Genomic DNA, 15,070 nt, shown 5'->3' on the forward strand with positions numbered 1-15,070 from the left:
ATTTATGCTAAACCATTCATTGTGGCTTGCTGTGACATTAGAATGTAATCAGAGGAACTGCAAGTCTGGAGTACTGTTTATTCTAGTTCCTATTTCTGCCTCCCTAACAAGGGCAATCCTATACATGTCTACTCAGCAACACACCCCACTGAATTCAATGGGATTTGTTCCCAGATAAGTGGGTGTAGGGTTGCAGCCTAATTCTTTTAAATTTTGCACTTGTCCCAAAAAGATGTTAGGTTCTAATGGAAACCAGATACAGACAGAATCTATTTTTACTGTTGGTAAATGTTCAAATGCCATTTAGCTAGCATTCAACATCCAAGCCTATTTATTAACAACTTGTATCCTGATTTTCTAGTTCAAAACCTGAACCTCAAGGGGGCAACATTAAACTTGAAGTATATTAAAAAAAACCACACACAGGCCTCTCATCCCTACACAAAAGGAAAGCAGCCTGCAAAATAAATCCATATCTATGGGGAGGGAAACACGTCAAAACAAAAATATTTTCATGTAATGGCAGAATGCCATCAGATAAGAACAAGGACCAAGAGGATCTCCCAAGGTAAAGAGCTCTATGATTCCTGCCATCCATGCCTAAGATGGGACAGAACACAGAAGAGAGTACACATTACAAAAACTATTTCTCAAATAACTACAGTGGTGCCTCGCAAGACGAAAAGAATCCATTCCGTGATTCTCTTCGTCTAGCGGTTTTTTCATCTTGTGAAGCAAGCCCATTGACGGATTAGCGGATTAGCGCTATTAGCGGCTTTTAGCGGCTTATCTGCTGATCGGATCAGCTGATAAGCGGCTTAGCGGCTTAGAAAAAGGGGGGGAAGGAAAAAAAACCCGCAGGAACTCGCAAGGCATTGTCGTCTTGTGAAGCAAGCCCATAGGAAATTCGTTTTGCGAAGCACCTCCAAAACGGAAAACTCTTTCGTCTAACGAGTTTTCCGTCTTGCGAGGCATTCGTCTTGCGGGGCACCACTGTAGATAGCAGTTCATTCAACTTCTGGTTAAAGGGTTAATTCAGTTTGCTGCCAATTACAATAATCCAATCTGTTATATTTTGACCCCAACTTGTCACCATGAAGATCCTGAAGACATAAGAATTGATGGGGTCATAGGAGCTGAAGGTTCATGCTGGCAGCCCCCCAGGTGTGCACACACCTGCAGGACCACAGTCCCTGAGCAATTCCACCCTCACTGGCACCTCCTCACCTCATCCCTGTTGTGACAAGGATCCCAGGAGGATGCCAATGCCACTGCCTCTGCCACCCCACCCCTCACAAGCTACTACCTTCATGGGGAAACTCTTGAAACTTGCTGTCAGATCATGTTAAACCACTCCTACTACCAGAGGTTGCTGCATCACATGAAATTAGCAAAGTATGCTCCTGAAAGTGAGCAGATCAACATATTAGCTTTGGCTCAATGCAGACAACAACAGACAACAACTGAAGAATGTGTGTACATATTTGCCAAAACAGGCTGCAACTTCAAAAATGTGTCCACAAAAATGTTGCCTACAACTTAGTAGCTTTCTGTAACTCCTTTGAAGAGTATGTTTATGAATTTATTGCTGTCATAACTGCTACATTATTCCAAACTAATCATTTGAATACTTCACTTATTTATACTTCTGAGGCCTTTATTAAAAATGCTGGTTACAGCACCACACTGGGAAGTTAATACAATTACTTGAGACCATTACTTCAAAACCCTTTTTTCAAAGTCACCCCTTCAGTACAACATCCCTAGTAAGATAACCACATTAGTTGAACATTAAAATGCACTGATCTGTGTCCTTATCAAGAGATTCAGATAACACTGCTAAATACACTCATACTTGTGATTATTTGTTGACATGCTGTATTTCTGTTTTTGAATAAAGTAGTAATGGGTAATTCCTAGGTGACCAATGTAACATTTGCCAGCTTCCTTAAATAATATTAACTAAAACACAAAATATTATGTTTTTTACTTGGATGAGTGTATTCTCTAAAAGCATGAATAAAATAAAATCCATCTGAAGCCATATATACAAAGTATCATGAGCAAGTGTCAAACATGGTAATTTTTATTGGAAACTGTGGGAATGGGGTTTTCTGGCAAATGACCTGTGATCAATGTAGCATTTCATTGATAGGCACCCACAAATATATGACTCCAGAGTAAGACTTTCTATGTTACTATGCATTCACAAGTTGGAGGTCAGCATCAAGTCAATGTGCGAAGTTGAAATACCCACAGGATTTGTTTATGTCTTCTTTTTAATTTTCCAAAAAATTTTCCAACATAAAAACATAGAAAGTTACCAGAAAGATACTTATACAATAATAGTAAGTGCAATTCTACATAGATATATTAAGCTAAACACATAATTTAGAAGGACCGTATTTCTTTTTTAGGTGCAGCTAAGGAGTTGTGCAGATCAACATTTGAAATATAAGAGACTGTAGAAAAAGCTCAAACAGTTGCTACGGACAAGATTGCCTGTGGGATGGGATACAGCTGTATTCCACGATGATTCCAACTACGTATCTAGCCAATTACTTAGCCACTAATTTTTCCTGTTTCTATTAAGGTCTTATTACACATGTTGTTTTGAGTGTTTCATGAAAGGGTCACAGCAGATACAAAAGGTAGTACTATTTATCATTAAGAACCTACCTTTAGACAGAGCTTCCTTATACTTCTCTTTTGCAGAATTTACTTCCTTAATTAATTGTCTATAAGCAGATTTTAATTTTTCCAATTCTGTTTTTGTAACCTAGCAAGAAAAAACAAACAAACCAACAAGAGATGTGTGAGGACACTCTTTGGAGAGAAAAAAGGTGTTTCAGCCACGTGCTGAAAGGATGCACAGTCTGTCCTACACAATCAGACACAGCAATTCACACTCAATCGTTACTATTACTTAAGTGGAGCACTACCAAGCAGAAGTATCTGGGCAGCTTCAATAGACTAGCATTTGAGCTGAACCTTGGATTATATTTTTGAGAGAATAAGGCACAGGGATACTATTTAAATACTGTTTAGTTCAAATTATTATTGTATTCCAGTAAAAGTGCTCAATATAAGGTGACATTCTCTCAGAAATCCACCAATGCCTTTGATCACAAAGCAGTGATGGGTGATTTTGGTTGCTAAATTTGTTCTACAAACTAAAAAAATCAGAATAATGATTGAATGAGATACCTTGAACATCTCTGCCTCAATTTGCTGGTAAACACCTATGTAACTCTTCTTGATTTGTTGCTTATCTTTGATCATCATGGTAAGTCTATGTAATGGCCCAGCATTCAAGTCTTCTGCATGCGTTTTCATGATCTTGCTAAGCTGTTCCGTTTGCTGCACAATGAGCAGCCAGGACTTGAGAAAACAAGAGATGAGAACTTATTTGTTATTGTCTATTAGATTTTTTTTTTTTACAGTAGTATGTAGTACTAGATACATAGCAATAAAGATCACTGTACAGTAGGAATAAAAACATCTGACTGCATTTGTGGATTCTACACACAGAACTGTCACCTGACAATACAATCATACACAAAATTGGTGACATATTGCAAACACTTCCCAGTTTTAGGAAATAAACACATTGAAAGGAAATCATTCTACTACTGAATTCCTGCAGACCACGGGGCCAGACACTGTCTCTTAGCCTAACCTACCTCACAGGGTTGTTGTGAGGATAAAATGGGGAGGATGTAAACCATATAAGCTATCTTGAGCTTCCTAGAGACAAGAGGGCCAGAAATGTAGCAATAAATGAATTACTGGAAGGTTTGAAGTACAGCTTAGATTTAGAAAAGGACAGCGGGCACAATAGGCTACATTCACAGCATAATTCTATGCATGTTTACTCAGATGTATATCCTACTGAGTCCAACAGGACTTACTCTAAGGTAAATGGGTACAGGACTGCAGCCTCAAACTACAGAATAAAACTATTATGAAACAGAATTGAGAGCCTGAATTGAAATTGGCCTGATACATGTTTTGAATAGAAAATAAGAACTTTTCCTCCCAAGAATCTTTGGGTCATAAAATGATTTATCTATTAATTTAATAAAACTGTAATTGAAGAACAGAGATTGCAAAAGTGATAATAAATAAAATCTGCAGCAAGCGCCATTAATGTTCCAAATAGACCCCCAAAGGTAGCTGAACAGAAAAGGCGAAGGAGATATTATAATGAAACTATCATTCTTACAGGGAAAAGAAGCCACGCTACTAATGCTCAACTTTGAGTGTAACTAAAAGTACTTCTATTTATCCGCTAAACTGATTTATATTGCTAATAAACCCAACTAAAGCAATGTGCAGTTCTTATTCCAATGCATATTAATAACATGTTATTTCATTTTACGTTTTTGTGAGCTGCATTTCATTAATGCCTTGAGAAGATGAATCTGAATTAGAAAAAGACCACATGGTTCACAAGCAGATGTCAAGGTAAACCAGCCTACTCTGTTAGTAGCTCAAGTACACAGGTATCAAAACCAACATAATTCAATCAATGCCACAATAGGTACAGCATACCTGCAAACCGTGTTATATCTACTGTTTTTAGAACATTTATCCTGTAACGTAAAAGGTAAAGGTGAAATTATCCTGTAAGTCAGGATGGGGGGGTATTAATCTCCACTCTTGCAAATGGCAAATGTAATACAGGATGGGGAAAGCTACAGGACACAGCAAATGGAAGAGACCAGAGAGGTCCAACTACGCCATAAGAACATAAAGTAAGAACAGTCTGCTTATCAGGCCAATGGCCTATCCTATCTAATTAATCATCCTGTTCTCACAATGGCCAACTAGCTGATGGTGGAAGTCCCGTAAGCAGGACAGGAATGCAGCAACACACTGCCCACCTGTGATTTCTAGCAACTGCTATTCAGAGATATACTGCCTCTGACAGTGGAGGCAGAGCATAGCCCTCGTGGCTAGTAGTCACTGTAATGATCTTCCAAAGATATGAAAAGCAGAGACTGAGAGACAACTGACAGCAAGAGAATGCAAACCCATTGCTCTGGGCTACAGTGAGGATGTCTGCTAGGAGAGGCAGTATGAACGTCTTTCAATCCATAGAGTCTGAAATATATATATGACTTCAGTTCAGAGACTGCCAACCTGATTAGTCTCAACCCAAAAACATTCCCCTCCCCCCCAAAAAACCCTTTAGTTTAACACCACCCAAACATACATTGAAATCCTAAGGGTGGTTATATAAGTCCAGCCAGTCAACAGTACTTCTCTCCAGATAAGTATGATTAGGACTGCAGCCTTAAACATTATTACACCTCTTGGCTATAAAATTTACTATTTGTAAATCTAATACACAAAAGTGTGACCAATTCAAATTCCTCATTTTTCTTACCTTAGATACATTACTAACATAATCCAGTTGTGAAGTACTCTCTTTATCAACCTGATTGCAAAGATTCTGTAAAGTGGATGCATATTCCTTGTCACTTTTTATTCTCATGGCCATAAATTTCTTTACCGTTTCTAGCAGCCGTAATTCCCAATCTTGCAGTTTTACCAATGCTTCATGAGAATACTTCAGGTCACTTCCAAACCCCATCTTTTATAAGGCACTAGATTTTCAAGGGCCACTAGTGAGAGATTCTTCTGGTCAACACATCTGTAGACAGAACAAGACTAATGAGAAAGATGTCAAAAGCAGAACGTATTAATGATATATTTGCATGGCAATGATTCTGTGTCTCACTAAGACACTTAAAACAAGAAGTAAGCTCAACTACACTCTAGAAGAGAGGCAGTTTGTGACTTTCAAAGTGTTTAAATTATCAAATTAGGTCTCCTCCAGTCCACAACCATCACCCACCCCTGCCAGCTCCTTCTACAAAATGAGGAAGCATACATTTAAAAGGAAGCACAAATATCTCTATCAGCAGCATGAGTGAAAAAGCTGAAGTGAAATGAGACAGCAGTTCTAGTTAGGACAAAACCTCAAAGCATTTGCTGGGAAATTCTAATTTTTAACAACTGCTGGTAAGTGCCCTAGATAGGACATACCAGAAAAGAATGAAAACGACACAGACAGAAAGAGAACAAAATTTAAGAAACGTACCTTTAAAAAAAGTTTTCTTCCCACAAATTTATTTTCCAACACTTGTGCCGTGGTCCTTCGTCCAGCACTTTCAATTCCCTCTTCCGGTTATCCTGTCTATACAAAACAAAAATATTGTATGATCTAGTTTGCCTACAACACTAAAGGAAACTTCATGAATCCTGAAGTAGGAGACACTGCATTATCAGGCCTTCATGTCAGCAGAAAGACATACTTATGCCTGATCATTCACACCAACTCCAATAAAGTTCTTCACCGACTTTCATCAGATTGGGAATCCTGTTGCTGAGGCCACCAAACCCTCCCTCTGTTCTACCAGACTTGCTGCTGCTCGCTGACATACCTCTGGCTCCTCCAGGGAGCCTTGCTTTTTGCTCAACACACCTGCATATTCTTTGGCCTGATCACTTGCAGGGACCAAAATGTAAAAGAGCAAAACTCCCACCGGCTTGCAAAACCTCATAATCACAAAGATCTGCACACTGTTAACAAAGGCCCATGAAATTCACTTGCTTCCGTTTCTGTCAATATAACTATATAAGTACATAAAAACCACAGTTGCTCTGTCTCCCTGACCATAATAGTTCATATCCTTTACAACTGACTGTCAAATATTGAAGTCAATAGCATTGTGCCAGAATTCTATACGTAGTAGACAAAAAGAGCAAACAATATAAATCCAAAATGTACATTCCTGAAACTTGCAGGGGAAAAACCCCACATTTCTCAGCAGACTCAGTGTTGACCAGGGATGAAACACAAACAGTATAAAGCAGGTTCTTCAATGTTTGGAAGTGCCCCATCTGTATAACCCATGATAAAAGTACCTTTGCTAAAGACTCCTACGTAAATTTAGCAGGCATGGAGTAAGAGAAGAGATCTTCTTATGAATCAGTAACCGGTTTAGAAACAGAACGGAGAGAGTAGGAATAAACGACTGGTTCTTTCAATGCAGGGACATAAAAAGCACAATCCTGCAAGGATTAGTATTGTGATCTGCGCCTTTTTGGCTTTCCCCCTGAATGATTTAGAGCTTGGGTTGAGGAGTGAGATAGCCAAGTTTGCTAATGATGCCCAACTGTCCAATATGATTAAAAGAAAAAGTTGTAGTTGGCAAAGGACACTTCTAGCCACTGAGGCTACCTGAGCCTCCAGTGACAGATCTGGACTTCATTGGCTATCACCCCATTTATCTGTACTGACAATAGAATTGCGTGTTTTAACGTCTCATGATATTGCATTGTTTTTATGGTTAGCAGTATTTGAACTTCTTTATAATCACCAGATTCCTCTTATGGTTAGAATACTTTGTATAACACAGCATTGGGATTATTAACCCAGAACAAATAAAACATTTCATTTTTCCTGATGTCAACAAAGATGGATTTAGTTGCCACTTGCAACGGCACAAAACAGAAATGGCAGCAACAAATGAAAAGGTTTGCTTCAATAAATAATAAAACAAAATAGTGTCTGAACAATTAGACTTCAAGTATTATTGGAGAAATTAACCCCTATTACATATGACCAAAACAGTGGATTACTACAATTCTACAAAATTATGAATTAATTTTTTTAAATTACTATAGTGACAGATAAGGGCAAAGGCCCATTTTTTTGCCAATACTCAAGAACACACTCTCCTATTCTCAGTTTTATGCAACCTGGCTTCTAATAATTCAGATTTGACTATGCATATAAACTGCCCTATACTTAAAGTTCTAATGTAGGATTTCTTGTTATAATCTCTTCTAGTCACTTGTATTTTTCCTAGATGAAGCGGCATGAATAAACTGCTAACTAATAAAGCATCATCTTATACATTAAAAATGCTATAGGTGTAACTGTTCTCTTGTTCACAATTTGGGTGTAGCAATCAGTCAACATAAGCACCCATAAATATACATAATGTACTCTAGAATACCGTTATTACATCCTCAACAACTAAGTCAGAAGTTTGAAATGCCAAACTATGATAGTCTATAAAAACTGCCTGCTATTGCTTTTATAGACTACTTGGAATGGATCCTGACTTTGCTCCTTTCAGTAGGAGCATTCCCTGAGTAGAAGACCCCATTTCAATTCAAGCCTCTATGCTGCTGTTGTGGAGTCACTGTGCCTTTTATGATCCAGATGCATAATGGAGCACTATCCCAGCACTGTACAGATCAGCAATGTACTGGATATAGATGTTGTAAGGTTGTGTGATCAAATAAAAGTCCCATTATCAGAGTTCTTTGAAAGTGTCAGCAAGTATATGGATAGGGATGGATACTTGAGACTTGCAAAACGTTTTTGACAAGGTACCTCACTAGATTCCTGTCTAAACCTAAGTCATGAAATAAGAGGAGAGGTCCATGAAATAAGAGGCAATGTGGAATAATACATTTGTTTGATTTATTCTCGTTTTATGGCATCAATTTAGCTGTTGATTCCAAAGTGCTATTCTTTAATGCTATCTCTACTTCGGGGAGAGGGGTTAGGTTGGTAATGATATTATTGTTTATTTAGTTCTGCTATATTTGAAAATCAATAAAATATGGTTTAAAATAGAGAAGAGGTCCTCTGTGGATCAAGAATTGGTTAAGCAGCAGGAAACAGAATAGGAATAAATGGGCAGATCTCCAAATGGAGGGATGTAGAATGTGGAGTCCCACAAGCATCAGTATTGGGACCTGTGCTTTTTAACTTGCTCATAAACAATAGGACAAGTTAGGTGTCCTAGTTTGCTGATGATACTAAATTAATCAGCACCCTTAACAAACTACAGTTCCCAGGAGTCTTTGGCAGACACCACAACTGTTTGAAATGGTATGATACTGCTTTAAATGTATAGGGCAGATACAGCCTTAGCTTAGAAGAAGATATGAAATAACCTTTTGTCTGTGCATGCAGTTCCTTTGCTCCTCCCTTCTCACAAGCCACAATTAAACCAGGAAGTCTCTAATTAAACCAAAACTTCCCCATTCCATTCAAACCAGGAAACTATAGTTGTTTCTATAGGAAACTATAGTTACCTGAGAACATACACCAACTTCATACCATGATGTGAGAAGCAAAGGGCACCTTGAACTGTCCTAACAAGCTCATAGGCTTAACATTACATATTTTGTAGGAAATAATGTAACTGATGTTGAGGAATAGTGGATAAAGCAGCCATGCATGGTATCCACACAAAAGTACAAGAGAAATTTCACTCAGTAAGCTTTGCTTTCTGATCTATCATGTGCCTGATATCTTTACAGACACAGAGACTAAAGAGACATTAAAACCAGGGGCGAAACTAGGCTTTATTTCTCCTGGGTCAAAGACCCAGTTTGGCATCCTGCATGCACATTTATGTACACACACACATGCTAGGAGCCTTCACCCGGAGGCTTCACCCAGGGCAAAAAACCCCCAGCTAATTGAAGTCAACTGAAGGCCCTCATTATTGCCATAGTTTGCAGGGTCAGTGTTCCCCACACAAGCACAGAGATATGATATAAGCCACTGGTGAGCTATAATGTGAAGGGCCTTGAACTACTGGAGACAGAGTGCCACTGCTTAATCCAGACAAAGGGAAGAGGAGTTGCAGACTGCAGTTTGCAACAATTTTAATAATATGAAGTTACAATTCCTTTGGTTGTACAGTCAAACCTTGGTTCTCAAACGGCTTTGTTTTCGAACGTTTTGGCTCCTAAACACCAAAAGCTCAGAAGTAAATGCTCCGGTTCTTGAACGTTTTTCGGAACCTGGACATTCGACATGGCTTCTGCTTGAGTACAAGAAGCTCCTGCAACCAATCGGAAGCCGCGCCTCGGTTGTCAAAAGTTTCAGAAGTTGAACTTTCTTCTGAAATGGATTACATTCGACAAATGAGGTTTGACTGTAACCAGTGCTATTTTTCTAGAAAAAGAGGTGCTAGAGCTCACCATGGACACCTCCCTTGTTCTCTTATAATGGCAATAGCGCCCGCCTGAGAGATGCTACCCACTCCTGTGAGTTTTGGCTGAAAAGAAACCCTGGTTGTCACCTAATCAAAGGAGATATAAATAAGAGTTGGGGCGATAACACAACCCTATTTAACACCTGATCCCACTGTGAATGGTTCACTTTGAGATCCATTGTTATCTGCAATTGTTGCTGTCATATTATCATGGAGAAGCCAAACAATGTTTACAGATTTATCTGGGCAGCCAATTTTCAGAAGGATAGTCCACAGGGCATTATGATTTACAGTGTCAAAGACCTTAGTCTGGTCAATTAATGCTATATACAGGGGTTGGTTTTGCTCTCTGCATTTTTCTTGAAGCTGTCAAGCTGTATAAATCACGTCCACTGTCCCCCTAGAACATCAAAAACCATTCAGGAAGGGTAGCCTCAGATATTGTTAGGAGACAGTTTGCTAAGATCCTTGCAAGAATTTTGCAAGTCACAGCTAATAAAGAATTGCCTCAATAGTTTCTGCAATCCGTTCTATCACCTTTTTAAAAGAGTTTGATAATTTTGGTATCCCTAAAGTCTGCTGGGATCGCCCCTCTCTCCCAGATTTTTTTCAATGAGTTTGTGAAGCTGTTGGTTAAGTTCAATTCCACCCACTTTGAAGACTTCGGCAGGTATCCCATCAGGTCTGCTGGCTCTGTTGTTTTTCATTTCGTTAATAGCTGTACACTACTCTCCCAGATTTGGAGATACCGCAAGCTCATCTCTAATTTGTTTTTGCAGAATTTGTGAGGACCTCAGCAGCTACGAGGGAGTTGCAGTAAGGAAATGCTAGTAATGTTCTTTCCAGCACAATGCAATAGCTTCTTTATCTTTTAGAAGTGTGGTACTGTCTGTTGAACGTAGGCGGGGTATGCCATGATTTATTGGCCCAGAGATGGTCTTTGTGGCTTTAAAGAAACTCTGTGCATACTGAATGTCAGCTAAGTGCTGGATCTCTTGAGGGGTTTTTTTATCCAGCAGGTGTTCTTTAGCTCTAGGGTTCTTCTTTAAACCTTACCCTTACTGTTGGCATAGGGTTTTTTTCTTAGTGGCACAGTTTCTATTTCTTTGCCAGATCTGAAAGGCCTTCCTTTTCTTGTCAATAATCTGTTCAATCCCACTGTCATTCTGATCAAACAAGTCCTGGTGTTTCTTGGTTTGGTATCCAATAGTGCCCCCATCCTCATATCCCACATACCCCCACAGCCTTGGAAAGAGCAGTGGCTGAAATGTACCTAAACTTACAACTAACACACCTCATGGCAAATGGGGGCAGGAAATTATGTTAAGGACCAGGGTTAATGCTTTGGACTCAGTAATCAGAGACTCTGATTTTTACTCCATCTTAACATTATCGTTCTGGTTTTAAATTGATTATAAAGACTTTTGGAATAGACTATGGTGGCAAATATATTACAGAATATTGACATCAACTGGTGATATTGGCTTCTGCATCTCAACACCATCTGTCAGATTGATTTAGAGCAGGGGAAAGAACCTGTGGCCCTCCAGGTGATGCTGGATTCAAACTCCCATCAGGCCCAGCAAGCATGGCCAATGGTCTGGAACGACAGCAGTGGCAGTCAAACATCTGAAAGACCACGAATTTTCCACCACTGCTTTAAAAGGTATTTTCACTTCAGTTTTCAAAGGCCCATGTTTGCGTTTCTAGGGAGTCACCCAAGTATTCAGAAATGACTACTTTGTTTTTTGGGTGGCTCCATTTCTTTTATAAGCTGATAAGCAGTCAACCAACTGAAATTGCTGTTACAAGCAATGACAGACCAACCCAAGTTTGTCAGCAGACGCTAAGCTTTCTGTGGTTTACTTTTATGTATCAAGGAATTTTCTTTTACATATCCAGGTGCAGAGAGAATTCCATGTGGGGGGAGTATTGGTAACATAGGAAGCTTTACAAGTCGGATCATCAATCCCTAGAAGTTAGTTTTGTTTGACTGGTAGCAGCTCTTAGGGGTTTCAGACAGCAGTGACCCAACATTGATTTTAACCCACTCTGCAAAAAACACATTTAACAAGTTGAAACATTTTATTGCTTTGACAGCAACATGTTCTTCACAGCAGTTAACCACTTGATATTTTATTTGAATCATTTATGTTTCAAATTGTTTCCATACAACACTCTGAAGACAACAACAGAAAGGCACTGAAGCACAAATCGAATTGCAACTAGATTAAAAACCTACTCTACCTGCTTAACTAGTTTTCTTTGTGCCACTAGTCTTCTGTGACACTACCAAAAAAGAAAACTACATTATAAACCAATAGATCCAACTGGTAAGTCCTACCAGAGATGGGTCCCATTCCTCCAAATTATAAAATTCAAGCACAAAATAAGGAACTTGTTTCTGCCAGGACCACTGCTAAAATTGAGTAAGTAATAAAAATAAAAAAATATATAAAGTGTTCTACTACCTCCTTGTGTAATAGTACATCACCTTCAACAACCTCTTTCTATAGCTCTAAGAAGCCTGAGTAAGAGTTCCACTCTTCCTCTACTGTGTACAAGCAAAAGTTGGCTCAGGACTGCAATACCTCACAGACCACCTCTCCCTATATGAAACCTAACCAAACCCTGAGATCATCTTCTGAGGCCCTTCTTCATGTGCTCCTCCACAAGAGGCCCGGAGGGTGGTAACACAAGAATGGGACTTCTCTTCAGTGGTTCCCATTTGTGGAAAGCTCTCCACAGAGAGGTTTGGCTGATGCCTTCATTATATGCCTTTAGAGTTCAGATGAAAACGTTTCCCCTCAACCAAGCCTTTGGCTGATTAACATCCAACACCCTTTAAAACATGTTGTGAAAGGGAGGAATTATTGGTTTGTTTTTGTTCTTATTTTTATTATGGATTTTGTGTTTTTTATATTGTATTTTTATGTTGTGAACCACCATGAGATCTATGGATGAAGGGTGGTATACAAAGTTAATAAATAAGTAAAATTTTAAAAAAAATAAAAGAATCATAGAACCAAGAAAATGTTTTTTCATCTCTCCCTGCCCGCCTCCCCGAGTTCCTCTGATCAGCACACCAAATTTTGACTAGTGAAGTGAAGCCTTATCTTTCACATTGATGAAACCCTGTCACCATCTCTGGAAGGAGGTAAGCACACTTAGAAATCCCATAGTCCATATGGTAAACAGGAGTAAGTGTTCACTGCTGGGTGGAAGGCCAAGTAACCCCAAAAGTGCCTTAGAGTCCTACCTGCCAGTCCCAACCACTTCCCCACTTAGGGAATTACCACTAGGGAAAAAGCAGGTAGAAGCACGTAGCAGTAGCTCCTCTCACATCTCTGTGCATTCCCTCCAGGTAGTGCAGAAAGGACTAAGTGCAGGGGAAGCACAGCAAGTAAGCAAAAGAAGGGAAGAAATTACTACCCCTGCCCGATTGCTTCCATCCCCAACTAGTAGCACAGCAGGTAAAATGAACTGCTGCTCCAGATCACTCAATGGTTCTTACTGTTTGGGTGACAGAGCAGTGGCAAATGGGCACAGGAAGGGCCACCCAGAGCTAGTGACCACCACCTCTACTCAGATGCCTACCAGCACTGCCTTTAATGGGCTAAACACCACTCACTTTCACATCTCCGCTTTCCTCTCTAAGGCTATCAGAGAAAGCAAGAGGGTAAAGGAATCTTTCAGGCCTCCACATTACAGAGCATAAGCAAATGAACAGAAGAAGCTGCTGCTCTTGCAAGGCCCAGCTCTACCTTCTTGCAATTCAAGCCCACCACTTCTACCCACTATGCCTTCACTTGTTCACTCTGGCGAGAGAGAGAAAAGACCCACTCAAATGCCTGGCGGGCACTTCCCGGTGCTCTTTCCTACAGCCGCCGCAGGAGGAGAGGGTGCTGCCCTTTGCATGACCCATAGCAGAGAGCACTGGTCAGGCCCGGCGGGTGGGGGTGGGTGGGTCGCGCCTCCTCCACCCCCGAGTCTGAGGTGCCAGTCTGCCCCACAGGGCTGCTGCCCCCCTGTCGCCGGCTCCGCCCCTCCTCCTGCGGCCGCTGACAGCCTGGAAACCCAACCCCGGAGCTTCATTGTTCCCGGCACTTCCTTCGCCCAGGGGTCAGGCGACCCACCAGAAGGCGAGGCGAAGGAAGGACGAAACCCACCCGCGGCAGGAACGTGGGGTGCCTGAGAGAAACCCGCCCCGCGCGCCCCCGGAACTGTCTGCAGTTGCGCGGAGGCGGGTGAGGCACCTACGAGGGACCCGCCCCCCAACCTCCCAAAACAAACGAGCCCAAGGAAAGCGAGGAGGAGGAGCAACGTCCTCCTTGCTTCCTCCCTGTCGCCCTTTTGAAAGCGCCCCCCCCACCTCAGGCCTAGGCACCCCCTCACGACCCCGGGTCCAGTCCCCTCGCCTCAGGCCCCTGCCACCCGCAGCCGGAGCACCAGCCCCACCCGAAGGACAGGCGGCCCCGGCCCCGCGCGCGCGCACCCGCCACTGCTGCTATTCTTCATTCCCTTATTCTTATTCCCCTTCTCCTCATCCCCAGCATCTTCCACCTACCTGACAAGCGGAGCCCCTCCACCACAATACGCCCGTCGCCGGCCCCGCCTGGCTCACGTGACGGCGCGCCCGGGCCAATCCCGCGCCCGCTTTGCCCACCCCGCGGGCAGCCAATCGGAGACCGGTGACCCAGCTGCCGCCGGCCAGCCAACCCCGACGCTCTCGCGCGCGATCCGAAATGGGCCTAGAGCCGCGCCAGCCAATCGGAGAGAGGCGAGGAAAGAGCTGCTGCTCAAACCCCGCCCTTTGCGCCGTGACGGCTGAAGACGTGAGGCGTCGGGGAGGGGAAAGCGTCGACTTCCTCTCAGGGAGGGAGTGGAGCGGGGATCGAGTCCTGGCTGGGAAGAAGCCGGCGGGGATGCCCGTCGCTTTCCTGCGGCCGAGCCCGGTCTCGATACGCGCCGCCGGCAGCTGGGTCCGCCCTTAGTTTCGCTTGGGCGGCTTACTTGCTTGGGAAGAATCCCAG

General features: G+C 41.8%; 1 protein-coding gene across 3 annotated transcripts in view; it reads right to left on the reverse strand.

Moving 5' to 3' along the window:
- Positions 1 to 14,779, reverse strand: part of FER (FER tyrosine kinase) — a 153,310-nt gene extending 138,531 nt beyond the window's left edge. For 2 of the 3 annotated variants that reach the window (XR_014516819.1, XM_083464480.1), the window contains exons 1-5: positions 14,605 to 14,748; positions 6,110 to 6,205; positions 5,393 to 5,659; positions 3,208 to 3,381; positions 2,680 to 2,779 (exon numbers count right to left, since the gene is read on the reverse strand). Coding sequence is in view for 2 of the 3 variants with exons in the window: in XM_083464480.1 (XP_083320606.1) it covers positions 2,680 to 2,779; positions 3,208 to 3,381; positions 5,393 to 5,599 (481 nt within the window). In the remaining variant the exon portion in view is untranslated. Of the gene's footprint in view, positions 1 to 2,679; positions 2,780 to 3,207; positions 3,382 to 5,392; positions 5,660 to 6,109; positions 6,206 to 14,604 lie in introns of all 3 variants that reach the window. The other variant, XM_083464481.1, reaches the window with a different exon arrangement.
- Between the last annotated feature and the right edge of the window lie 291 nt (positions 14,780 to 15,070).

The sequence above is a fragment of the Podarcis liolepis genome (genome assembly GCF_965112155.1).
Source record: "Podarcis liolepis genome assembly, chromosome: 11".
Taxonomy (NCBI): Eukaryota; Metazoa; Chordata; class Lepidosauria; order Squamata; family Lacertidae; genus Podarcis; species Podarcis liolepis.